This window comes from Papio anubis, chromosome 15 (assembly GCF_008728515.1).
Source record: "Papio anubis isolate 15944 chromosome 15, Panubis1.0, whole genome shotgun sequence".
Taxonomy (NCBI): Eukaryota; Metazoa; Chordata; class Mammalia; order Primates; family Cercopithecidae; genus Papio; species Papio anubis.
In genome coordinates this window covers 19589445-19616293 of record NC_044990.1, presented here as the reverse complement: position 1 = coordinate 19616293, position 26849 = coordinate 19589445, and the positions used below count along the sequence as shown (strand labels likewise).

Sequence of the window (26849 nt, the reverse complement as noted above, 5' to 3'; positions counted from 1 at the left end):
TATAAATTAAATTAAATTAATAAATAAATTAATTTATATTTAAATAAATGAAATATAAAAATATATATTTATATAATATATAAAAATATTATATATTATATAAACACGTTATATATTATATATAAATGTTATATATTATATATATATTTATATATTAAAATTATATATATATATATATTTTGGGGGTTTTTTGGTAGGGACAGGGTCCTGCTATGTTGCCCAGGCTGGTTGTGAACTCCTAAGCTAAAGCGATTCTCCCACCTCAGCCTTCCCAAATGCTGGGATTACAGGCATGAGCCACTGTGCCTGGCCTTAACAATTTTTAATGTACTGTTGAGTGACATTAAGTACATTCACACTGTTGTATAACCATCACATCATCCATCTCCAGTGAATTAATTTTAAGCTATTTTAGCCTGAGAATAAAAAATCAAGAGCTTTGTTTGATTTACAAAAGAAACCACACAGAATATCAAGCTATTTAGAGAATATCTAAATTGCAATAATTGGCCTTTGGAGTTGTGTAAGATGAGAGTTTGGGAAGAGAAAAAGGAACGAGTCACGGTGCTAATGGCTAGAAAGTAGATGCTGTTTAGTGTTTTTATTTTACGTTTTGTCTATTTTTTTTTTACACAAATGATACCAAGATTTTGAGTTGTTGCTATGTTACAATGCCTGTCACATAGCAACAACTCAAAATCTTAGCTAGTATCATTATAAACCAGTGCTTTAAATACACATTAAGTCATTCACTCCTTAAAACAAAGCTGGGAGGTAGGTACACTTACTGTTTTACAAATAAGAAAAGGAAGACATACAGAGATAGAATAACTTGCCCAATCTTACAAGCTATTAGGTAGCAAATGGCAATGATTGGTACTAGAACTTCTGATTTAACCAATGCACTATTTTTCCTTTTCTGGATTTTGCTTCTTTGACCTAACAATGTATCCTGGAGATCAATCCATGTAAGTACCTGTAAAGTTCCTTTCTTTTAACAGCTGTACACCATTGCACTGACTAGATGTAGCATGATTAATGACTAGATGTAGCATAATTAATTTAACCAGTTTTGCCCTGATAGACCTTAAGGTTGTTTCCAATCTGATTTGGAAATAATGTCACATTTATTAGTCTTACATGTCATTTCTTACATGTGTGAGAGTATCTATAGGAAATATTTCTTCAAGTGGTATTGCAAGGTCAACAGATAGGTGCTTTTACATTTTGACCTATTGAAAAATTGCTCTCTGAAGAGGTTATATAAGTTTATACTGTTCTAAGAATGTAAATGTTGGATATGGTATGGTAAAGTTAGTTTGGCCACAGAAGGAGATGATATTGATTGAGGCTTGGAAGGAAGAAGTTTATTATACTCACAGGTCCTAAAGAAGGGGTCATCATGTGCCATGCAGGGCCTCAGAGGAAGCACCACGTTTTGGTTAGGTAGTGTAAGAGAGGATAGCGGGGAAAGTCTAGCCCAGAGCCTTCATTGTGGTTTCCATGGGAAAGTCAAAGCAGGGCAAAGTAAACTGTTTAGGATTGGCTAATATAATTCTGGCAGGCTTTGGGCTAGCTATAGGAGTGGTCTCTAGTTGGCTGGTATCTGGCCCTGGGATGATTTAGGGCAGAGGAAATACTGGCCTGATGTGTGAATTAGACCAGGTGGGTGTGACTATAGATTAGGGATTAGTTGGTTTGCATAACAAAGAGTGCTCTAGGGAGCCCTCAGTTATCTCTAAGAAGGGACTAGCCCTGGGAGAGGTATCCACTTCCAGGCCAACAAGCTTTTCAAGATGTCAAAACATCAAAGTACAGGAAATTAAGTGAACAAAACAAAGCTCTTGCCCTCAGGGAGCTTACATTTCTTTTTTTTTTTCCCCCTGAGATGGAGTCACCCTGTCACCCAGGTCAGTCAGTGGCATGTTCTCGGCTTGCTGCAACCTCCGCCTCCTGGGTTCAAGTGATTTTCATGCTTCAGCCTCCTGAGTAGTTGGGACTACAGGCACGTGCCATCATGCCTGGCTAATTTTTGTATTTTTAGTAGAGATGGGGTTTCACCATATTGGCCAGGCTGGTCTCGAACTCCTGACCTCATGATCCGCCACCTCGGCCTCCCGGAGTGCTGGGATTACTGGCGTGAGCCACTGCACCTGGCCCTGGGAGCTTACATTTCAAGAAATGTGCGGGGCCCATATGGAGAAAACTACGTAACTTCAGAAAGACATGAAATAACTAAATGAAAAGACAACACATGTTGAGAGATAAGATGAATGAATGTCAGAAAGATGGCAATTATTATCAACTCAAATGTAGCACAAAATCACAGTTCTTTTGAGGGGAGCAGGGAAAACAACTTGACAAAAAGTTATTTGATATAATGAGTGGATATTTACTATGAACATCTCGAAAAAGTAGTTCAAGTATGAAGTAACATAAGGATATGTGCTGTACCAGAAGTTAAAACAGACTATAAAAACACAGTAATTAAATCAGTGTGGTACTGGCATAATAAAATAAATCCAGAAACAAAACTAGTTTATACATAATGTGCATAAATGTGAGCAAGTATTTTAAGGCAAGAGTCTCCCTCTTGCGGCCCAGGCTGGAGTGCAGTGGCATGTTCGTGACTCACTGTAGCCTTGACTTCCTGGGACCAGGTGATTCTCCCTCAGTCTCCTGAGTAGCCAGGACCACAGGCGCATGCCACCAAGTCCAGCTAACTTTTTCTATTTTTAGTAGCAGAGATGGGGTTTTGCCCTGTTGCCCAGGCTGGTCTCGAACTCCTGGACTCAAGCAATCTGCCTGCCTTGGTCTTCCAAAGTTCTGGGATTACAGGCATGAGCCACCATCCCCGGCCTTTATTGTATCTTACAGATTTTTAATACATAAATATCTGGTAGGGTTGATTCCCCTAGTACAGTTCTTGGAATATATAAAAAACTTCATTAAAAAAACAAAAACTACTTTTGGTTGTTTGGATGTTTCTTTGAATATGGTTTCATCCAGATAGTGAACCTCATAGGTCCAGATGTCATAAGGGTTACCCATATATACCCAGTTATGTTGAGAAAAATGGAAAACCCCACAGTGGTCATGGAGAGGGGTTGAGAGATTACTGAGATTTCCTAAAAACTTATTTCTCTATTATTTGGATTTTTATATTTATTAAAAAATTACTTTCATGATCTACAAGTATATATATATTATATATACATATATAAATATAGAAAGGTAATAGTAGAAATGATATCACTTATAAAAACATCCAAGTAAGTTAAAAGCTGTTATGTTCTCTATTCCTCCAAAGCAGACGGAATATTACTATTTTCCATGATTTGATTTACTAAAATATTGTTGTTATTATCAAGTCTTTTCTGAGCAATCCTTAAAACCATACTGTTTAAGGACATTTACCTTGCTTTCAGTTTTTGAGAATACTAATTCCAAAAGTAAAGGAGATTGTTTTAAAAATCATCAAAGAGAAAGTTTACACGAGGTCTAATTTAAAAAATGCCTTCAATTTTGTATTTTTTAAGAGCTAAATGTGGGTAAAGTATAGGAGCACTGCATTTACAGTCCATTATTTTTTCCAGCTGAGAAGAGTGAAGCCCCAAAATGCACTGCTCAGCTAGATGATGAATGGGCTATCAAGAACTATAAAATATCTTTTCCTAATGAAGGGGAAAGTTTAGGCTTTCACATTCATAAGATACCCAAAAAGTAGACTGAAAAAATGCAAAGACAAATCTCCAAATACTATCTCACCAATGCTAAGTTGATTCTGACTGGAATTAGAATAACAACAATACTTAACTTATTCTTTGACAAAGTTTTTAATAAGCTATTTTTTTACATGTACACTAGTAATCTTAAAAAGACAAATATTAACTATCAAAAGTTAAATACTATACAATTTATGAGAAATATAATTTTGTGAATTTGAAAAGTAAAAAGGAGGTAACTACTAAATGGATTAAATAAGAAAATTCTACTTTTTAAGACATTTTAACCAGACAGAAAGTGATAAATTACTAATTTAAGTAAACACTAAAAACTTTTACTGAAGCCGGAGACCTTATACTATTTTAGATCAAGTCTTCATCTACACAGCTTTAAATAAACCTTAAAAAATCTTTTCTAGTACATATAAGGCTGCTAAAAAGAGTGCATGACTGGGCGAAAAAAGGAATATGCTAGAATGTGAACTACTGAAGAACAGAAATACATTTCATTCATCTTTATCCCTGGATTCCTAACACAATGCCTGGTTCAAAGTAAAATGCTTAAACGTTTGCTGCTTTGAAGTGAACTGGGGCAAATATACATTTCCACCTCTGGTCCAGTTTTCACTCCATTATTAAGCACCTCTGAAGTACCTGAGCTGCTCCTGGTTGTTGGCTTTTGACTTTAAATTGAGTAAGGTAAGCCAATATGCATTCATTTTTTACATCAGCCTCAGAACCAAATCATCACTGGGCTGTGAATCTTCTCATGTACTCTGATACTTATTTGGACAACAGTTAACATCAATGTGCAAAAGTAATGCATTTTCAATGCAGGATAAATATGTTCATATGAATACCAATGGAATAAAGGCCCTGTTTCTCCATGTTTTAAATAACAGATACATAGCATCTTAAATTATGACTTAATTAGCAATTTTTAGACACAGAACATAATACACTGTATTACAATGCAATGTGGTAGGCTTCCATTTTAGGAACCAAAATAAATTTCACATGAAAAAATATTTATTTTAATTCACATCAAATACATTTAGAATAAATCTAAATTTTTAGCATCAAAGTACTTACAAACAAACACAGATAAACTTTGGATATATAAGTCTCCATTCTGTCCTAAAAGCATATACAAAAAGCTCTCCTGCAACTATTGATCATCACCTCGTTGCCTTAAATTCCTAGATTTTCCATTTTCAGTTCTTCTCTTTTTGAAGACTGGGGCCACTCCTTCTGCCACAACTCCAAGACAAGTGACTGTTTTTTCTTTAAATACCACTTTGGGTTCTCCACCACCATCAGCTTCAGAAGTTGACACATACTCATTTTCAGTGCTTGGAAGTTCCAAATCTACCTCCTCACTGGAAATAAAGAGTTAAAATAAAACCAGTAATTGACAGGGTAAGACAAACACTTTCATATAACCAATGCCCTAAGATCAGCTTTCTAATGAAAATACATTAGAAGTTGCTCATTTTGGAGCAGGAATTACTTTAAAATACTGACTTTACAATATTATTTAAGATATTGAGCACTTATTCAGGTCGATAAATGCCGGGAGAAGGTCTATGTATTCATTTATTCCTGTTGCACAAAGGATGCATTATCTAAGAAAACGCTTGGGCTTATATATAAGCAGTACAAGTAAAGGGATAAGGCGGTTGGGCACAATGGCCCACGCTTGTAATCCCAGCACTTTGAGAGGCCGAGGCAGGAGGATCACTTGAACTCAGGAGTTTCGAGATGTGCCTGGGTAACACAGCGAAACCTCACTGCTACAAAAAATACAAAAATTATCTGGGCATGGTGTCATGTGCCTATAGTCCTAGCTGTTTGAGAGGCTGAGGTGAGAGGATCACTTCAGCCTGGGAGGCAGAGGTTGCAGTGAATTGAGATCTCATTTTCCTTGTGTAGAAGACTGGAGCTGTATGCCTAGCACTCCTTTTCTAAGAACTAGCCCTTCAACCATCCACATGATTAGTTATAAATAATCAGTTGAGTGGTCCTGATATCAGTACCTGATTAAAAAGAGCCTATCACAGTACTGTACTCCCTAGATTGTCAACTGGTCCGTGAAAGAGCAAGTTAGTCACATCACACCCATCAGTCTCATCTATGAGATTTTGGACCATGGACCAGATAGATCGTTATGTTTAACTCTAAGTAGCTGAGAGCATAAAACCTGTTGAAAAACACATATCATCCTACTTGGAGAATGGAGCTCTGCAGAAGGCAGTCTATTCCGAGGATTTTTTCTTTTTAAGACAGGGTCTTGCTCTGTCTCCCAGGCTGGAGTGCAGTAGTGCCATCATAGCTCACAGCAGCCTCCAACTCCTGGGCTCAAGTGAACCTCCTGCCTTAGCCTCCTAAGGTACTGGGATTATAGGTGTGGGCCACTGCACCTGCCTGGCCATCAAGGACCTTCTTTGCTGTCAGTTATCATAGGCTGTTTTAAGTTATAAAACTAAATAGCAACACTGAATCCTATAGAAATGTACTTTGCTGAGTAATACTTGAGTTGCTGCAATATTTGTTTATCTATTTACTTTTTACAATTTTTTTTTTTTTTTTTTTTGAGGCCGAATTTCAGCTCACCAGCCGCCTGGGCTCAGGTGCAGTGGCGGATCTCAGCTGCAAGCTCTGCCTTCCCGTTTGCTGCCTCAGCCTCCAGAGTAGCTGGGACTACAGGTGCCGCTAGTTTTTTATTATTTTTTAGTAGAGACGGGTTTCACCATGTTAGCCAGGATGGTCTCGATCTCCTGTGCTGTGATCCAGCCGATCTCGGCCTCCCAAAGTGCTGGGATTACAGGCTTGAGCTACTGCACCCGGCTGTTTTTTTTTTTTTTTGAGACAAGGTCCTACTCTGTTGCCCAGGCTGGAGTGTAGTGGTGTGAACATGGCTCACTGTAGTCTCAACCTCCTGGGCTCAAGTGATCCTCCTACCTCAGCCTCTCAAGTAGCTGGGAACACAATGTGTGCTGCTATTCCCTGCTAAGTTGTTTTTTTTTTTGGTAGAGAGAAAGTTTTGCCATGTTGGCCAGGCTAGTCTCAAACTCCTGACCTCAGGTGATCTGTTTGCCTTGGCCTCCTGAAGTGCTGGGATTACAGGTGTGAGTTACCTCACCCGGCCAAGCTATACATTTTTTTTCTTTTTTGAGACGGAGTCTTGCTCTGCTGCCAGGCTGGAGTCCACTGGCGCAATCTCAGCTCACTGCAACCTCCACCTCCTGGGTTCAAGCAATTCTCCTGCCTCCACCTCCTGAGTAGCTGGAATCACAGCTACATGCCACCACACCCAGCTAATTTTTCTGTTTTTAGTAGAGACAGGGTTCCACCATGTTGGCCAGGATGGTCTCATCTCTTGACCTTGTGATCCGCCCACCTCAGCCTCCCAAAGTGCTGGGATTACAGGCGTGAGCCACCACACCTGGCCTCAAGCTATACTTTTAATAAGCACAGCATCCTTGAAATTACTTACTGCAATTTAGGGAAGTACTGGGATGTAAAATCACTTGTAATAACAGTGAGATTAAAGCTCCAGGTACTTACTGAGACTCAACCTCTTGTTTAATTTCTTGCCATTCTCCATATGGGTTTGATTTCTTAAAAGTTTTGGATTTTTCTTCATTTGAAACTAATGAATTCTGTTTCTGAATACTTTTTTCTTTCTGTGTTTCTGGGTCACTTCCTCCATCATTATTTTTATTTTTTTCCTGAAATGTAAAAGCCAAGAAATAATACAGTTAAAGCAAAACTACCAGGACGAAAATAAAATTACTTTAACTAAGGCTTTTAAAGGTATTGTTATAGATTTATAAATAATTCACTAACTCAATTTAAATTTGCACATAACACAATAAATATACATAGAACTTTACTGCTTAAGTTTTCCATGTCTGAAATGTTGATATACTATGACAAAGGCTCCCTAAATCATCACCTTAATGTCTTAAATTCTACAATTAAGGACATATAAACAGGGTTCTCTTAACTTCTCCTCTTTTCTGCTTTCTTACTTTACTTGCATATCCAACAGTGACTCCCTTTATAATTGTGCCTCTGTTGAATTTTTCTGGGAGGTGGCAAGAGTATAGGGAGTTTGTCCTTGCCTATCTGTATTTTGTAATTTTTTCCCTTTTTGTATAATTTACCTTTTTAAAAATAATTAGGGGGTACAAATGCAGATTTCTTACATGTATATGTCATGGTAAAGTCTGGGCTTTTAGTGTATCTATCACCTGAATACTGAACAATCCCAATAGATAGATTTTCAACTCAACTCCCTCTCACCCTCCCACGTTTTATGGTCTCCACTATCTATCAGTCCATTCTGTATGTCCATGTGTGCCCATTGTTTAACTCCCACTTGTAAGTGAGAACATGTAGTATTTGCCTTTCAGTTATTTCACTTAGATTAATGGCCTCCAGTTCCATTCACATAGCTGCAAAAGCTATCATTTCATTTTTTATGGCTGAGTAGTATTCCATGGTGTGTGTGTTTGTGTGTGTGTGTATACATATATATATATACACACACACACATTTTTTTATCCAATTCTCCACTGATGGACACTTACATAGATTTCAACATTTTGCTATTGTGAACAATGCTGCTACAAACATGAGTGCAGGTGTCTTTATTTAATGATTTCTTTTCCTCTGGGTAGATACTCAGAAGTGGGACTGCTGGATTGAATAACAGTTCTGCTTCTAGTTCTCTGAGAAATGTTTTCTATAAAGGTTATACTAACATACATTCCCAGTAACAGTGTATAAGTGTTTCCTTTTCTCTGCATCCTTGCCAGTATCTGTTTTCTTAATTTTTTTTTTTTTTTTTTTTTTTGAGATGGAGTCTCGCTCTGTCACCCAGGCTGGAGTGCAACGGCATGATCTTGGCTTACTGCAACCTCCGCCTCCCAGGTTCAAGCAATTCTCCTGGCATGCGCCACAACACTCGGCTAATTTCTTCTGCATTTTTAGTAAAAGAAATTTCACCATGTTGATTAGGCTGCTCTTGAACTCCTGATCTCAAATGATCTGACAGCCTCAGCCTCCCAAAGTGTTGGGATTACAGGCATGAGCCACTGCATCCAGACATTTTCTGACTTTTTGATTACAGCCTTCTGACTGGTATAAGATGGTATCTCATTGTGATTTTCATTTGCATTTCTCTGACGATCAGCGATATTGAGCATTATTCACGTGTTTTGGCCATCTGTGTGTCTTTTGAAAAATGCCTGTTCATGTCCTTTTCCCCCTTTTCAATGGAGTTTTTTTCTTGTTGAGTCCCTTGCGGATTCTGGATATTAGTCCGTTGGATGCATAGTTTGCAAATAGTTTTTCCCAATATATGGGCTATTTATTTACTCTGTTAATTGTTTCTTTTGCTGTGCATAAGCTTTTTAATTTAATTAAGTCCCTCCCATTTGTCTATTTTTGTTTTTGTGTTTACTTTTGAAGACTTTTGTCATAAATTCTTTGCTTAGGGCAATCACCAGATTAGTTTTTCCTAGATTTCCTTCTAGAATTTTTTTTTTTTTTTGAGACAGAGTTTCACTCTTGTTGCCCAGGATGGAGTGCAATGGCGCGATCTTAGCTCACTGCAACCTCCACCTCCTGGGTTCAAGCGATTCTCCTGACTCAGCCTCTCGAGTAGCTGGGATTACAGGCATGTGCCAGGATGCCCAGCTAATTTTCTATTTTTAGTAGAGATGGGGTTTCTCCATGTTGGTCAGGCTGGTCTTGAACTCTCGACCTCAGGTTATCTGCTCACCTCAGCCTCTCGAAGTGCTGGGATTACAGGCGTGAGCCACCATGCCTAGCCTCCTTCTAGGGTTTTTATAGTTTCAGATCTTTAAACATTTAAGTCTTTAATCCATCTTAACTTTCGTACATGGTGAGAGGTAGGGGTCCTGTTTCATTCTTCTGCATATGACTGGCCAGTTTTCCCGGCATCATTTATTGAATGGGGTATCCCTTCCCCAGTGTATATTTTTGTTGACTTTGTTGAAGATCAGCTGGTTGTAGGTATGTGGCTTTACTTCGGGTTCTCTATTCTGTTCCATCAATCTGTGTGTATCTTTATACCAGTACTGTGCCGTTTTGGTTACAAAAGTCTTGGAGTAGAGTCTGAGGTCTAGTAATGTGATGCCTCCACCTTTGTTCTTTTTGCTTAGGACTGCTATGGTTATTGAGACTCTTTTTTGGTTCCACATGAATTTTAGAATTGGCTTTTCTAATTCTGTGAAAAATGAGGTTGGTAACTTGATAGGGATTGTGTTGAATCTATAGATTGGTTTGGCCAGTATGTAATTTTAGTGATATTGATTCTTCCAACCCATAAGCATGAGATATTTTTTCTTTGTGTGTATCATCTACGATTTCTTCAATCAGTGTTTTGTAGTTCACTTTGTAGTGATCTTTCACTTCCTTGGTTAAATGTATTCCTAGATTTTTAGATTTTTTTTCTTTTTGTAGTTATCACAAATGGGATTGAGTTTTTTATTTGGTTCTCAGTTTTACCATTATTGTATAGATACAGGTATATGCAAATGCTACTGATTTTTGTACAGTGATTTTGTATCCTGAAACATGACTGAAGTCACTTACCAAATCCAGGTGTGTTTTGGAGAGCTCTTTAGGGTTTTCTAGGTACTAAGATCATTTAATCAGCAAACAGAGACAGTCTGACTTCCTCTTTCCCAATTTGGATGCCTCTTCTTTCTTTCTCTTGCGTGACTGCTCAGGTTAGGACTTCCAATATTATGTCGAAAAGCAGTGGTTAAAGTGAGCATCCTTGCTTTGTTTCAGTTCTTAAGAAGAATACTTTCAATGCTTCCCCATTCAGTATAACATTGGCTGTGTGTTTATCATATACAGCTTTTTTTTTTTTTTGAGACAGAGTCTCGGTCTGTCACCAGGATGGAGTGTAGTGGCACGATATCAGCTCACTGCAAACTCCGCCTCCCAGATTCAATCGATTCTCCTGCCTCAGCCTCCCAAAGTTCTGGGATTACAGGCATAAGCCAGTGTCTGGCCTCATATATGGCTTTTATTATTTAATTATTATAAGGTATGTTCCTTCTGTGCCTAGTTTGCTGAAGGTTTTTATCATGAAAGGATGCTGAATTTTAATAAATGCTTTTTATCTATTGAGCTGATTATATGGTTGTTTTTAATTCTGTTTATATGGTAAATCACATTTATTGATTTGCATACTTTGAACCATCCTTTCATCCCTGGAATAAAGCATCCCTTTATCATGGTGTATTAATCTTTCTGATGTACTGTTAGATTCAGTTTGCCAGTATTTTGCTGAAGATGTTTGCATCTATGTTCAGCAGGGTTCTGTATTTTTTGTTGTTGTTGTTGTTGGAATACATTAATTTTGATGACAGAAATTAATTATTTCTATCCTAAGTTGGATACCAGATTACCTAAATCTGGCTGGCTATAATCATTGTGAGATGGTAACTACAACGAAGGCTTTGCTGCTGCTCCTCTGTAAACTGGACATAACCCTTACTCTAAGTTCCATCAAGATTTGTGAAGTTGGTAGAGAAACTGTAGGCAATGACAAGATCCTAGGTGTAGCTTAGGTATGTAGGAATTTTTCAATTTTCCTACATTTCTCAGGCCAACAATTGCAACCATTGCTCAATGCTAATAATGTGTCTTCTCTGCTTTGACTCATGGGCTCCTGTTTCCAGTTTTATTTATCCACTTGCCAAAATATGTCTTAATTTCTATGTTCTATCAGAAGACTTAAGGTCTGTAGAGCTTTTCAAAAATTGGTATCAGCTGGGTGTGGTGGCTCACGCCTGTAATCCCAGCACTTTGGGAGGCTGAGGTGAGTAGATCATGAGGTCAGGAGATTTGAGACCGTCCTGGTTATTAACACGGTGAAACCTTGTCTCTACTAACAATACAAAAAATTAGCTGGGTGTGGTGGCACGCGCCTGTAGTCCCAGCTACTCGGGAGGCTGAGGCAGGAGAATCACTTGAACCCGGGAGGTGGAGGTTGCAGTGAGCCGAGATACTCCAGCCTGGGCGACAGAGCAAGACTCCATCTCAAAAAAAAAAAAAAAAAAAAAAAAAAAAATTGATGTGAAGAGTAAAAATAAAAAACCTACCTTAAACTTTATTTTTGGTTTCTGCGTCTCCGTAGAGACCTCTCCTTCTTCTGCTTCCTGTTCCCCATCAGAATCACTATGCGAATCTGATGATTTGGATTCATCTAGGGTGCCAAGTGAATTTTCATTGACCTTACTAGAAGTCAGATCACTAGTGTGTGGAATGAAATCATCAGGTTTCTCCCATCTGGATTCTGTTCAACACATTTTAAAGTCAGGTTATTTAGTTATTAATTCTATTCAGATGTAATTTCAACATAACCTCTATCACTTACACTATTAAATGACAATACTGTATGTTAATTTCATATTATCTCTTGATCAAGAAGATAATAGAGTTCCCAAACCTCTTACTCTTGTATCTTTCAGAAATTGACTTCAAACAGCCTGGATTTACTAGATGTATAAACTATAACTCCAATGGAATGAGAGACCTAAGAACGGGGTGAGATTTCTAACGGTTCACAATTTATCTGACACCAATTTCAGGAAACATACTGATAATGAGCAAACAAGAGATTTCCTGAAACTTATCACAGAGATTTATTTTCCTGGTCCCAGTGTGGTGGCTTATGCCTGTAATCCCAACACTTTGAAAAAGCGAGGTAGGAGGATTGCTTGAACCCAGAAGTTTGAGACCAGCCTGGGAAACATAGCAAGACCCTGTCTCTAAAAAAAATTAAAAAGTTAGCAGGCATCATGCCATGTTCCTGCAGTCCCCGCTACTCAGGAGGCTGAGGTGGGAAGACTGCTTGAGCCCAGGAAATAGAGGCTGCAGTGAATCATGATCATGTCACTGCACTCCAGCCTGGGCTACAGAGCAAGACCCTGTCTCAATTTAAAAAAAAAAAAAAAAATTCCTAAGATTTTCATCGAGTGAAATTATATTGTGAAGCACTGAGTATTAAGTTCTCATTTTTATATGGTGGTTTGGTGGTGGGGGGGCAGCAGTGGGAATCTCAATTGACTAACTCTACTGCCATCCAGTGGTTCATTGGGTTTTTAGCAAACAGTAATATTTCTAATTACCTCGTAATTAATTACCTATTTTCAACTGGGAGAGTCTTAAGAGTGAAAGGGGCTGCTGTTAATAATTATTCTGGTCCAGGAATAAACTGTAATCATTCAAGGCAAATCAATATATATGGTACCTTAATTAATACAGAGTTCTTGGCAGGGTTAATGAAAAACATTACTTTTCCTTATCCACATTTCACACAAGTAACAATATGACTTTCAAGAAATTATTTTATTTTTACTTATTTACTTGGCATGATCTCAGTTCAGTGCAACCTCCGCCTCCAAGATTCAAGCGATTCTCCTGCTTCAGCCTCCTGAGTAGCTGGGATCACATGCAAGTGCCACCATGCCCAACTAATTTTTGTATTTTTAGTAGAGACGGGATTTCACCATGTTGCCCAGGCTGGTCGTGAGTTCCTGACCTCAACTGATCTGCCTGCCTCGACTTCCCAAAGGTCTGGGACTACAAGTGTGAGCTGCCGCGCCAGTTCAACAAGTAATTAAGCACCTACTGTGTGCCAAGCACTGTTATTGGAATTTTATGACATACGACATTCATGGAATTTTATGACATACGACATTCATGACCTTACAGAGCACATATGTTTATTCTACTTCACTGAAGAGTGACTATAGGCTCAGTGACTTGCCCACAGTCACATCACTGGTAAGGAAAGAAGCTGTGCATTGAACTCAGATCTGTCTAACTCTAAAGCTACATTATATCACTATACTATTTTATATGTATAAAAATCCCAACCTTCAATTGTACTGGAATATAAACATTGCTGTAACTGGGCAGGTTAAATATCTACTTGGAGGTTAAAAGGGCCTTTTCTTCCTAAAAGATTTAATGCTATGCAATGAGCTAATGATAACAGAATTAAAAAAACAAAAACAAACCTCTCCTAAAGTCACATTAATGTTATAGCAGTTTATGTTAAATTAGATGAAACATTAAAGTTTTAGATAACAATTAGTATTTATGCATGCTTCATAAGTATTTATGCAACTGACACATTTTTAAATTTTCACTTTTACTAATTTGTTAGACACTACTAAATAGATTGTTTTATTTTTTATTTTATTTTGAGACAGTCTTGCTCTGTCACCCAAGCTGGAGTGCAGTGGTGCGATCTTGGCTCACTGCAACCTCTGCCTCCTGGGTTCAAGTGATTCTCTGCCTCAGCCTCCCAAGTAGCTGGGACTACAGGTGCCCACCACCATGCCTGGGTAATTTTTTACTAGAGAAGGGGTTTCACCATGTTGGTCAGGCTAGTCTCGAACTCCTGACCTCAGGTGATCCGCCCGCCTTGGCCTTCCAAAGTGCTGGGCTTATAGGCGTGAGTCACTGCACCCGGCCTACTTTTTTGTTTGTTTTTGAGATAGACTTTTGCTCTTGTTGCCCAGGCTGGAGTACAATGGTGCGATCTCGGCTCACTGCAACCTCCACTTCCCAGGTACAAGATTCTCCTGTCTCAGCCTCCCAAGTAGCTCAGATTACAGGTATGCGCCACCACACCCAGCTAATTTCTTTGTATTTAATAGAGACGGGGTTTCACCATGTTAGTCAGGCTGGTTGCTTAACTCCTGACCTCAGGTGATCCACCTGTCTCAGCCTCCCAAAGTGCTGGGATTACAGGCATGCGCCACTGTGCCCAGCCACAGTTTTATTTTTTAAAAGGAAAAGGCAAGTTGGGCTAGATGATCTCTAAGCTACTTTCCAAGGTAATGACTGTAATTTTTTTTTTTTTTTTTTTTTTGAGACGGAGTCTCGCTCTGTCCCCCGGCTGGAGTGCAGTGGCGCGATCTCGGCTCACTGCAAGCTCTGCCTCCCGGGTTCACGTCATTCTCCTGCCTCAGCCTCCCAAGTATCTGGGACTACAGGCGCCGCCACCGCGCCCGGCTAGTTTTTTGTGTTTTTTTTTTTAGTAGAGACGGGGTTTCCCGGGTTCGCCAGGATGGTCTCAATCTCCTGACCTCGTGATCCGCCCGTCTCGGCTTCCCAAAGTGCTGGGATTACAGGCTTGAGCCACCACGCCCGGCTGTAATGACTGTATTTCTAAAATAATTATAAAAATAGTAATATCAGAGAAAGCTAAAATGATTCTATTTTTAAGTTTGTGAATGCAGTATCAACTCAGAATAACATTGGTGAACAGCACAATATAACATGAATAGAAATCTTTTTGCTTTTCTACTGTATTGTTTTTAATTTACAAAAAATAACTCATGTTTGCTATACAAATGTTTATCATATACTAAAATTTCCAAGTTCAGATGATTAACCAGCAGGCCAATAAGCAGTTCCACGTACAATTTTAAATACTTAAGATAATCAAAGGTAATACTTACCTCCTGTTTCTGTATTATAATAATAGGTAAAACCATCTTCACTTAAACCTTCTACCCAAACGGTCTTCACTGCTGTCTAATAGGAGGAAAAAACCCAGCATAAACTGAGGATAACCATGATGAATTTCTATTGAATAACTCAGACAGAGTCAGCCACCCTTGCCTCTCCTCCTGACACCTGGTGATATCTCGATCTGCATCCCCACCCAAATCGCATATAGAATTGTAATCCTCCATGTTGGAGATGGGGCCTTGTGGGAGATGACTGCATCACAGGGGTGGTTTCTCATGGTTTCAACACCATCCACCTTTGGTGCTGCTGTCGAAATAGTGAGCAAGTTCCCCTGAGATCTGGTCATTGAAAAGTGTGTGGCACCTCCCGGCTAACCCCTTGCTCCCTTGGTCTGGCCACGTAAGATGTGACTGTTTTCCCTTAGCCTTCTGCTATGATTTTAAGTTTCCTGAAGCCTCTGCAGAAGCTTATGCCACCAAGCCTCCTGTATAGCCTGCGTTTAACTGTGAGTCAATTAAACCTCTTTTCTTGATAAATTACCTAGTTTCAGAAGTATTTCTTTATAGCAATGCAAGAACTGACTAATATACCTGGGCATTAGGGGTGGTAGTACTAATCATGGCCAGGAAGCTTGGTTTTTGCTAATAATGAACCAACTTTCAAGGAGTGAATGTCTCACCTTTGAAAGCCAGGAACAGTTCTTTCCAAATGGACAGTGACATGTGAATGGCAACTGACTGCAAACCAACTAATATTTGCCCTGAATGCTGTTTTTGGATAGATATCAGTACTTTTTTTTTTTTTTTTTTGAGGCAGAGTCTTACTTTGTTATCCAGGCTGGCGTGCAGTGGTGCGATCTCGGCTCACTGTAACCTCTGCCACCCCGGGTCCAACCGATTCCCCTGCCTCAGCCTTCTGAGTAGCTGGGATGACAGGCACCTGCCACCCCGCCTGGCTAATTTTTTTGTAGTTTTTAGTAGAGATGGGGTTTCACCATCTTGACCAGGCTGATCTTTAACTCCTGACCTCGTGATCCACCCGCCTCAGCCTCCCAAAGTGCTGGGATTACAGGTGTGAGCCACTGCGCCCGGCCAGATACCACTATTTCATCTCCATTCAACCTTCTAACAAAAGCATTATGGGAAAAAAAAAAGGACACAGTTTCGGGGTGGAGGGAGTGGAGTATTTGTAAGTAAAGTTGCTTTAACAAACCTCTACAAAACCCCAAGAAACCAATCACTTTAAAGAATAAAACAAAAACACTATGAATATGCTTCAGTTACCTTTTTTAAGTTTCCTTGAAATCCTTCAGGTTTCTCCCACTGAGATGCTTAAAGCAAAATATATTGCATTTATAAAATGTTTTTGCTTTAAAAAAACACTTTCCAAAAAATTTGGACAAAACTTACAGTCATTATGTACAAAACACTACAGGTCTACAGTTTAAAACATATTTGAAAAATAAAACAGAACATACACCCCAGTACAGAGAATCTATGTGAATGCTATGTAACCAAGAAGAAAGGACAGAACAAGGGATTAGAAGTTACTGGAACTTCCACAGGAATTTTAGAGCCAGGCAGGGCTTCTCATAAAGGTTTCATAGAATTCAGGTTTCATAAGTTTCAAAGGCCTTTTGATATCTTGGGGCAAGGGAGATTAAGAGATAAATTGAGTAAGGACTCAGAAGAGGAACAACTAGTATGCAGAAATTAAAAACATGTATCATGGAGAGGAAGAGAATATAAAGTAGCATTTGAAAAAAAGAAGCAAGCAATAAACATTGAAGGGAGAAAAGAAAGAATAGTTTCTAAGGGAATTTGACAAAGACTTCTAATAGCTAGCACATCATCATTTATGGTATCTTCATTGCTAAACTACAATATGCATGTCACTTAAAGCTCAGTGCAAACTCTAACAGATTAATTTTCTACATAGTCCAAAGGTAATTATGATCCTAATGATAACAGTCATTACAGTAAGATTGTTAGCCCAAGGATTTCTTCATGATTAACTCTCTGATCTTATTTCCTACCTTCCTAGCATTCTTAACCTTCTTTTGCTGGCTTTTCTTCTATCCATTCCTTTAATATATGTAACACTCACCTTCTTTACTTCTTGCTCTATTCTCTCTGCTTGTGATCTCATATACTCCTAAAGGTTAACATATTATCTACATCCCCAGACTCAATTTTGCTCAACTCCACACTGTAACCATCAATCAGCTACCAAAAGTTGTCATATGAATATTCTGTAGGTACCTCAAATTCAACATATCCAACATATCTAATTCATTATTGTCCCCATTAAACTTATTTTTGGTTCCTGTATCTCATATCTAAGTAAATGGCGCCATCATTCTCTCAGCCCTCCATAATATGGCCCCAGTTTACCTTCCAGTCTAACTCTACTAAGATGTCTTCAAACAACTGCATGTTTTACCTCGACCACTATTTTCCAGTACTTTCAAACCTTTTTTGCAGTTCATATTGTTCTGTCTGGATTCTGTACCTCTGAATAATCTACTGAAGTCTTCTTTAATCAAAACACAGAGTGTCTGCACTATGCCAGGCACTAAGTTAGGTGCTAGGGATAAAATGGTGAGTAAGGCATCATTCCTGACGTCCTTATCTTAATTTAGAGATCAGCTCTAAAGTAACTCCTATGATAATCTCTCAAAGCTACATAATCACAATGAATTCAACATTATTATGAGTTCCCATATAATCTTAATTACACTTCTATTACAGCACTTTAAAATTCCTCCTTGTATCAAGCTTGTTTCTGTCACTAAATTTTATGACTCTGGAGAGTAAGATGCTCTGTAAATGTAGAATAAGTGTATTAATTTATTCCAAAATATATATGGAGTAAAAACCCTAAATACATTTAGTTTTTAGGAAAAACAAAAAGATGCTTTTGATATTGTTACTGTAAAATGACACTGTGTATTTTTTTTTTCTTTTCTTTTTTTTTTGAGATGGACTTTCGCTCTTGTTGCCCAGACAGGAGTAAAATGGTGTGATCTCGGCTCACTGCAACCTCCACCTCCTGGGTTCAATCGATTCTCCTCCCTCAGCCTCCCAAATATCTGGGATTACAGGCATGCACCATCACGCTCGGCTTTTTTTTTTTTTTTTTTTGAGAGGGAGTCTCGCTCTGTGGATGGAGTACAGTGGCCCAATCTCCGCTCACTGCAAGCTCCGCCTCCTGGGTTCAGTGGCCCAATCTCAGCTCACTGCAAGCTCCGCCTCCCAGGTTCACACCATTCTCCTGCCTCAGTCTCCCATGTAGGTGGGACTACAGGCACCCGCCACCACGTCCGGCTAAGTTTTTGTATCTTTAGTAGAGATAGGGTTTCACCACGTTAGCTAGGATGGTCTCGATCTCCTGACCTCGTGATCTGCCCGTCTCAGCCTCCCAAAGTGCTGGGATTACAGGTGTGAGCCACTGCGCCTGGCCTAATTTTGTATTTTTAGTAGAGACGGGGTTTCACCATGTTGGTCAGGCTGGTCTTGAACTCCTGACCTCAAGTGATCCACCCGCCTTGGCCCCACAAAGTGCTAGGATCACAGGCGTGAGTCACCACACCTGGCCTTGGCACTGTGTATTTTTCTGTTGGGTATCAGTTTCCAGTAAAATACACAATGCCATTTTTCAGTAATAATATCAAATCAATCAAGGCAGCTACACAAAAAAGAAATCAGTTACTGGCTCCCAAAAGAAAATCTCTACTGTAGAATATTTTATTTCAAGTACCCCTATAATTTGTGAAGTGGATTTCAGATTCCTTATTTCTATGCAAAATTCTTTATTTCCATTTAGTTTATACTTACAGAAGTTACTGCTGAGAAAATATAAAGCTATAGTTTATTTGTAAGAAAGTCATTATTAAAGGCTTTGACTAAGTATCACACTTAGTCACTATGAGAAAGGTACCTTTTTAAAGGGCACATAATTTTCTTACCTTTGGGGCAAAAATGAAAAATGTTCCAATATTAGATACAAATCCTAACATAAAATAAATTGTTCTATTCTACTAGTGACACTGTTCTTTACCAGTTTTATGCCTAAATGACTTACCTCCTGAGATAAGATCATAATAGTAGTGGTAACCCTCAGAGGTTATGCCTTCTACCCATCTGCCCTTTGAAGGATCTTTTTTTCTTTTCTTTTCTTTCTTTTCTTTCTGTTGATTTGATGTAGAGGTGGGTGGGATAGTGCTGGTTACTGGTGTTATGCTTGGCTCCAAAATTTCTAAAGAGATGAGAGAAGGGTAAAGCAGCCATAGTTAACTACTATTTTTTATTGTTGTTGGCATAAAACATTAACGTTATTTCAATCAAAAACCTAAGATTCTTTTGAGAACTTGACACATTATTATAAAGTTCATTCGGAAAAATAAACATGTAAGGGCAGGAAAATTGTAATAAAAAGAAAAGGAGAATTTAGTTCTACCAGCTATTAAAACTTATTCTAAAACTATGGGTTAAAAATACAGCCAGCAGTGTGGAACTGACATAGAAATAGGCAAGTACATAATTGAAACAGAATAGTCCAGATACAGGGCCAACTTCAGGTTGGCTGGTATTTCATATCAAGAGGATAAAAGACAGATCATTAAAAAAAGAGGTTTTCAAATTACCTATTGGGTAGAATGTTCACTATTCGGGCGATGGGTATACTAAAAGTCCAGATTCCATCACTATGCAATATATGCATATGAGAAATCTGCACTTGTTCCCCCTAAATCTATAAAAATAAAATAATAAAAATGGAAATAAAGAAAGCATGTTTAAAAAGAAAGTTTTTAGATTAACTGGTTAATTATTTGGGAAAAAAGCAAAGCTGTTTCCCACTCCCTGCTCTCTTCCCGCTTTTTTATTAAATACTAGGTCAAAGATAGTTACAAAAAGAACACAAAGTAAAATAATGTTAAATTTGACTACACAAAAATTAAGATATTCTGTATGACAAAAATAAAAAAAATATAAAACAAATGAAAAAATATTTACAATAAATATAGCAAGGGGTTAATATTCCTAACAAAGATCCTTTATGAATCAAACATTCTAATAGAAAAATGGACAACAATTACAAAGACAATTCAGATAACTTTCACTTTTTTTTCTTATGTTGTCCAGGCTGGAGTGCAGTGGTGCAATCAAAGCCCACTATAGTAGCCTTGAACTCCTCAGCTCAAGCAATCCTCCCACTTTAGCATCCCAAGTAGCTGGGACTACAGGTGCGTACCACCACACCCAGTTAATTTTTTATTTTTATATCGTAGCAGAGGTGGGGTCTCACCATCTTGCTAGGTTGGTCTTGAACTCCTGGGCTCAAGCAATCCTCCCACTCTGGCCTCCTAAACTGCTGGGATTACAGGCATGAGCCACAGCACCCAGCCAATTAACATTTACTTTTGCTAATATTCAAAGAAATGTTTTTCTGTTGTTTTGCAGAAGATCGGTAAGTACTGAAAAGAATGACCAAATCCAGCATTAGTTTGATGGATCAGGTATTTACATTGGTTTGAAAAAATGGGTAGTTTTGGTGGGGGATGGTGGCTCACACTTGTAATCCCAGCACTTTGGGAAGCCCAGGCAGGTGGATTGCTTGAGGCCAGGAGTTCCAGATCAGCCTGGGCAACATGGCAAGACCCTGTCTCCACCAAAAAATAGCTGGGACTGGTGGCGAGCTGAGGTGGAAGGACCACTGAAGCCGGGGAGGTCAAGGCTACAGTGAGCCATGATTGTGCCACTGCACTCCAGCCAGGTGACAGAGCGAGACCTGTCTTCAAAAAAAAAGAGAGAAAAATAGTTTTCAATGTCTTTACTTTCCAAAGGATTGGCTAGTTACTCCTAAAACGGGTTAGTAAACTTATTTTTGTTCTAGTGAAAATGTAAATCAGTCCATTTCTGGAGACAATGTGGTATTAACTATCAATATAAAATATATTTACACTTTGATACTGTAATGTAACTTCTAGAAACTGAATCTACAGAGACAAATAAGTGTAAAAAGATACATGCATAAAGATGCTTAATGCATCTTAGTGAAAAACGCTAAGCAACCTAAATGTTAACCAGGAAAAGATTAAATAAATTATAGTACAGAGACAAAATAACAGTGGCTACCATTTATTCAACATTTGTTATGTGTGGTCACATAATAAGCAATTTATACCATAATGTCACTTAGTTTTAATAATCTAAAATTATAACTAACAAGAGGAAATTGTTTGACTCCAAAGTCTGCTCCTAACTACCATATAAAAATGATATTATCTCCCTAATTATTTAAAAGAAAAGATACATTTGATATATCATTGAGAGAAAAAATAAAACCGGCAAATAGACCACAGCACAAAATATGTAATTTAAAAAAAGATCTAAAGAAGAGGTCTGCAGCCAGGCGCGGTGGCTCACGCTTGTAATCCCAGCACTTTGGGAGGCCGAGGCAGGTGGATCACCTGAGGTCGGGAGTTCAAGACCAGCCTGACCAACATGGAGAAACCCCGTCTCTACTAAAAATACAAAATTAGCCAGGGTGGTGGCACATGCCTGTAATTCCAGCTACTCGGGAGGCTGAGGCAGGAGAATTGCTTGAACCCGGGAGGCGGAGGTTGCAGTGAGCCGAGATCGCGCCATTGCACTCCAGCCTGGGCAAAAAGAGCGAAACTCTGTCTCAAAAAAAAAAAAAAAAAAGAAGAGGTCTGCAAAAGGTCTTAACAGTTAGTGAGTTTTCAAAATCTCTTTTCTTTGTACTGCATTTTTGTATGTTTAAAGGCATATATATCCTATTTGGAAAAACAAGGCAATGATAATATTTAATAGGAAAAATCCATTTAAATATAAAATGGTAAAATTTATTTGCTCAAAGGGCAGCATAATGGAATCTCTCAATGCATATGATTGATAATAGTTGGACTTTCACCTACTCCTAATTCTCCAGAAATGCCTAAATCCTTTTTCCTTTCAAAATGAACATATGGCTTTATCCTCAAGGAACCAAACAACTTTCCCACCTTTTAATTACCAATGTCCAGGATAACATTTTTAAAGTCTGGCTACAACTGTTCTTATTTAATGAACACAATGCCAATTAGCTTAACTGGTACTCTGCTTAAAACCTTAATTGAAAGCTGTTTTTATTAGAGGAATACCATCACATGTTGATGACTGCAACCAGTACGTAAGATCAACTGAGATCTGCTATATGCTTGGCTTAAGGAAAATCGATTTGATATGGAAGAATTATTCACAAAACCTTCCCAGTTTAAAGCCTAAATTCAATGACAAGATAAACACAGTTTAGTTAAATAATGTCTTTCACCTGGAACTTCCTTCTAGTAGTAAAATCTGCAAATTGTCCACAAAAGGTTAATTCATTACATAATCACCCATATAAATATACAAGACTCATAATTTTCACCATATGGACACAGTGAATTATAATTATAATGCAGGGCCTCTTTTTAAATGCAGAGTGTCTTTTAGCCAAATAACTAGAATACCTAAAAACCTCAAAGTGTCTCTGAAATGAACCACTTACCTAGGATAGAGCTAGGATTACCAAAGTAGTACGGCTGCTATGAATGAAGGTGTTAAAAGATAAAACATTAAAAGTACAACAAAAGGGCATGAACAAACTTCCATAGTCTAAACAGGGCCATGATGCATAATAAAAGCACTGAGAGTATACTGAGTTTATAACCTCTTTATGGAAACAATCAAAGCTTACTTAGCATGACCTCTGATGTTACTTTTAAAACATGCTGGCTGCTTTTTTTTTTTTCACCTGATTCTAAGCCAAGCCTTTTCAAATCCTCTTGGTATGCTTTCAGGGCAGCTGCCTCCATTGCAGCAAACTCCTTTGATGCCTTTTCTTCTTCCTTTGCCTTATCCAGGCTTTTCTGTTTAATCTATGTAAGACATACATAACAGTGAAAGTGAGATAAAGGACTGACATTTGCATAGAAAAATTAGCAAAGAAACAATCTAAATTACCTCACTGATCCTTTTTGCCACATTTTCCTTATGATTCTTTCCTCTTTCATGAAATTCAACACTCTTGAAAATGAAAAAAGAGAAAATACAAAAGAAAACTACATAAACATCATAAAATTCATAGTAAACATAAACAATTTTCTCATAAACATGAGAAAATTAAAATTAAAATGAATGGCAGAAAAGATGAAAACATAAATTTAATGCAAACTGGCCCTTTTAATCAAATGATGCTAGGGAACGACATTGTTTTATTATTATGTCCTCTGACTAGGTTTCCTTTGGTTCTTAAAATAAACCATGATGACCTTATTAATGGAGAAAAATACAAGGTACCCTTGATGACTAATCTAGTGACTATGATTGTAATGAGGACTCAAACACGACATGAAGCCAAAAGATTTTTAAACAACTTTCAACATCAAAAGCCTTTAGAATTTTATTGCTCTATTTGTCGTAAGGAGGGACATAGAGAACAATTATTTTATTGCTTTATTCCTCAAAATTAGGAGAAAAGTACGTATTTTAAGATTCCTCCTAAATTATAAACAAACGCTTTTCTACAATGTGGTAATGGTTCAAAATGTACAACTTCTATGGAAGATAATTTGGCAACATCAAGACTACAAATACATTTACCCTTTGACACAGCAATTTCATTTCTGGTAATTTATTCTATAGATATACCTGCACATGTACAAAATCATGATATATACAAGCTTAATGACTGCAGCACTGTTTGCAATAACAATACAGTATCCATCTCTAGGGGACTGATTGGCTAAACTACGGTACATTCTCATAGGCTGCAGTAACAGAGAAAAAGAAGCTCTTCACGTATAGATACAAAGAGAGCTCCAGTTACATACTGTTCAATTTTTAAAAACTATAGTTCAGAACAATACATACAGTACATTACCTTTTACGTATGCTGGAAGAAGAACTTGTGTCTACATGCATGTAGAAACAATGGAAGGATAGGCAAGAAAATGAAAAAAAAATGATAACCTATGGGGAGTGATGGCAACTGGATGACTGGGGACAGGGGCGGGTGAGTGAGCGCAATTATCCATTTAAACAATCAGAAATGCTCCCTAAATTACAAGTTTCTAGTTAAATGCAGTAAGAAATTCCTGGCAAGCTCTGCAAAATAAGTTCTGTCAATCAAATCTTATATGATGCATTAACTGAGCTATTCTAAACTACTACCGTGAATTCATCTTTAAAGTGTGACTTTGTAAAGCAGATAATCCTCCTGTTTTTCATACACTGGGTTTCCTAAGGTTGATTACACTACACAAAGAATACAATATTAAAGGACCATTCAAAATTAAATTAACTTTGTTACTAATTAAAGGTTAAATCAATGTGTATTACCAATCCTACACTGGAAGGGATTACTTACTCTAGATAATTCACAAAATTCATTTTACAGCCTAGGTACCTCCAAGAAAGAGAGACTTTAAGTGATTTGTGTGATTTTAAAAATTCATGGTATTTATTTATAACGATAGCCCAGGTAAAATAAAAGAGTCAAGAACTTTAGCAACTATCCAAAAAGACCAAAACATCAAAAAAAATCCAAATCCTAAACACCCTGCAGATAACAGTAAATAAACGTCTACAGAAGAAATCCACAGCATTAAAATACGAGACTACTATTCTTTGTGCATCCAACTTTGCCAAGTAAAAAGGGTATCAACATAAAATACATTTAATAGATACCTTAGTGTTTATGTGGTAGGTACATAGCATTTTGACAGGCAAGAAGGGAGAAAAATCAGTGGTGTGCTTTTTGCTTTACATCTTCAACACTGGATCTCAACTATGAGACAGACTAACAACATACCTAACAGAGTTGTTACTTTGTTTCATGAGAAAGGGAATAATGGTGTTCTTTCAAATTTAAGCATCTAAAGATATACAACTCTGCATTAAATACACTTGATTATTTCTAGAGCAGAAAATATACAAGAAAAACTAAAATGTTGCTTTTATATTTTAAAGGCTTTCCACAATTCTTTGTGTATGACAGTACTATGAACACTATTGTTATAATGTAGGTGCTTCATAAACATGAATGAGATGACCTACTCATTGCCCATTTCCCTAAAGGCCACAGAGAAATAATTTCACTTAATACATAATCAAAGTTAGGTTGATGAAAAGGAAGAAGGCTCACAGCTTTCATAGGGGACTGAGAAAACAGAAATCTTTGGATGTTTTTAAAATGCAAGAGCAATGTGCATAAAAGTGCTTTGTAAACTGAGTTTACATAAAAAAGTACTTCATTCAACACAATTATTATTAGAATCTCTAATAGCGGAATTATCATACAGGCCTATTGTCTGCTATCCAGCACTTGCAGTAATCACAGAATTTCTTTGGCTGTGACTTCCAGTAGTCCGCCCTGAAAAAGGGAGAAAACAAGGCTAAGCTCATGTAAAACTTAAAAAGGTAAAATTTTGCATGCTTTACATTTTTTAAATTTTGAAATACATGCCCCTACTACTAAATCTTGTATTGTTATATACAGCCGTTTTTTATTGTTTATCTGGTTGCAGCAGTCAATTGAAATTCTGTTGCCAGCAGAGCAGGAAAAGTCTGTACCTAATTCACTACAAAATTCCCTTCAATAAGATGGCTTTCAAAAATTCCTCACTTGTTACCGTCATCGTTATGAAAAACTAAGGAACATCTTAGACAACATTTGTCCTTTCTGGCTTTGGGGGAGGTTGATGTAATGGAGACCTGAGGAAACTCATAAAGTTTGCCTTAAATCAAGTTATTCCCACCAAAAGAAAAACATACAAGACTACTCTGGGGGAAGACTGCAGTTCCTCCGAGACTATCAGTTAAAACAAACTGTTCTTGAGCCTCAAAGCAAGAGAGAATTGGAAAAGCCGTGGGACTTCGTAGACGGCCGACCAAAAAAAAAAATCATTACGCTATCCAGGGCTGGCCGCTTCCAGTGGGCGGGGGAGGCCGCAGCCCAGCCCTAGTTTCACAATACCCCAGGGTTCAGGGGCTTCGGAGCCCAAAGGGACGCTTGCGACCCCCGACAGCGTCGTGGAGAGAGCACTGCGTCGCTTCACCCGCGGCCGTCCAATCCGCCCCCTGAACCGGCCGCCGGCCTCCCCCTAGAGCCCGTGCCCCATACCCCAGGGCGCTCGGCGGGGTAACATTTCTACCCCGCCCTGAGAACCGGCCCTGCAGGTCTGGGGCCGGTCCCGAGCGAGTTAAGAACGCATCCGTCACGCCCCCGGCCGAAGGGAGGGAGGAGAGGAGGGGAAGACCCGGGCGAGAAGGGGCCGCCCAGAGAAACAACACCTCGTTGTTCAGGGCCTGAGACCCAACTCACATGACTGCGCCAGCCGCTCTGCAAGTCGTCCAGGGTTCCACTCAGACTCGCGCTTTCTCAGCGGGACGAGTCGGGCTCATCCAGCCGCCCGAGGCCCACCCGAACCTCGCTCCTACCCAGACACCTTCCTTAGTCCCAGGGACCAGCGTTCCGCCGTTCCCAACTACGGGTGCCCAGACGATCCAATCCGCGTTCGAAATCGCCTCCTCTCCCCTC

The 26849-nt window shown here is 38.5% G+C and overlaps 1 protein-coding gene across 1 annotated transcript; it reads right to left on the bottom strand.

Annotated features, from left to right (window-relative positions):
• Nucleotides 1–3820: 3820 nt before the first annotated feature.
• WBP4 (WW domain binding protein 4) lies at nt 3821–26800 on the bottom strand. Its single transcript, XM_003913804.4, has 10 exons — nt 26634–26800; nt 25610–25682; nt 23273–23335; nt 23064–23187; nt 19347–19520; nt 16547–16593; nt 15251–15326; nt 11876–12069; nt 7293–7456; nt 3821–5104 (listed from the first exon to the last, which is right to left on the bottom strand). Coding segments are annotated over exons 1-10 (1128 nt in total). The 5' UTR covers nt 26636–26800; the 3' UTR covers nt 3821–4893.
• Nucleotides 26801–26849: the final 49 nt, after the last annotated feature.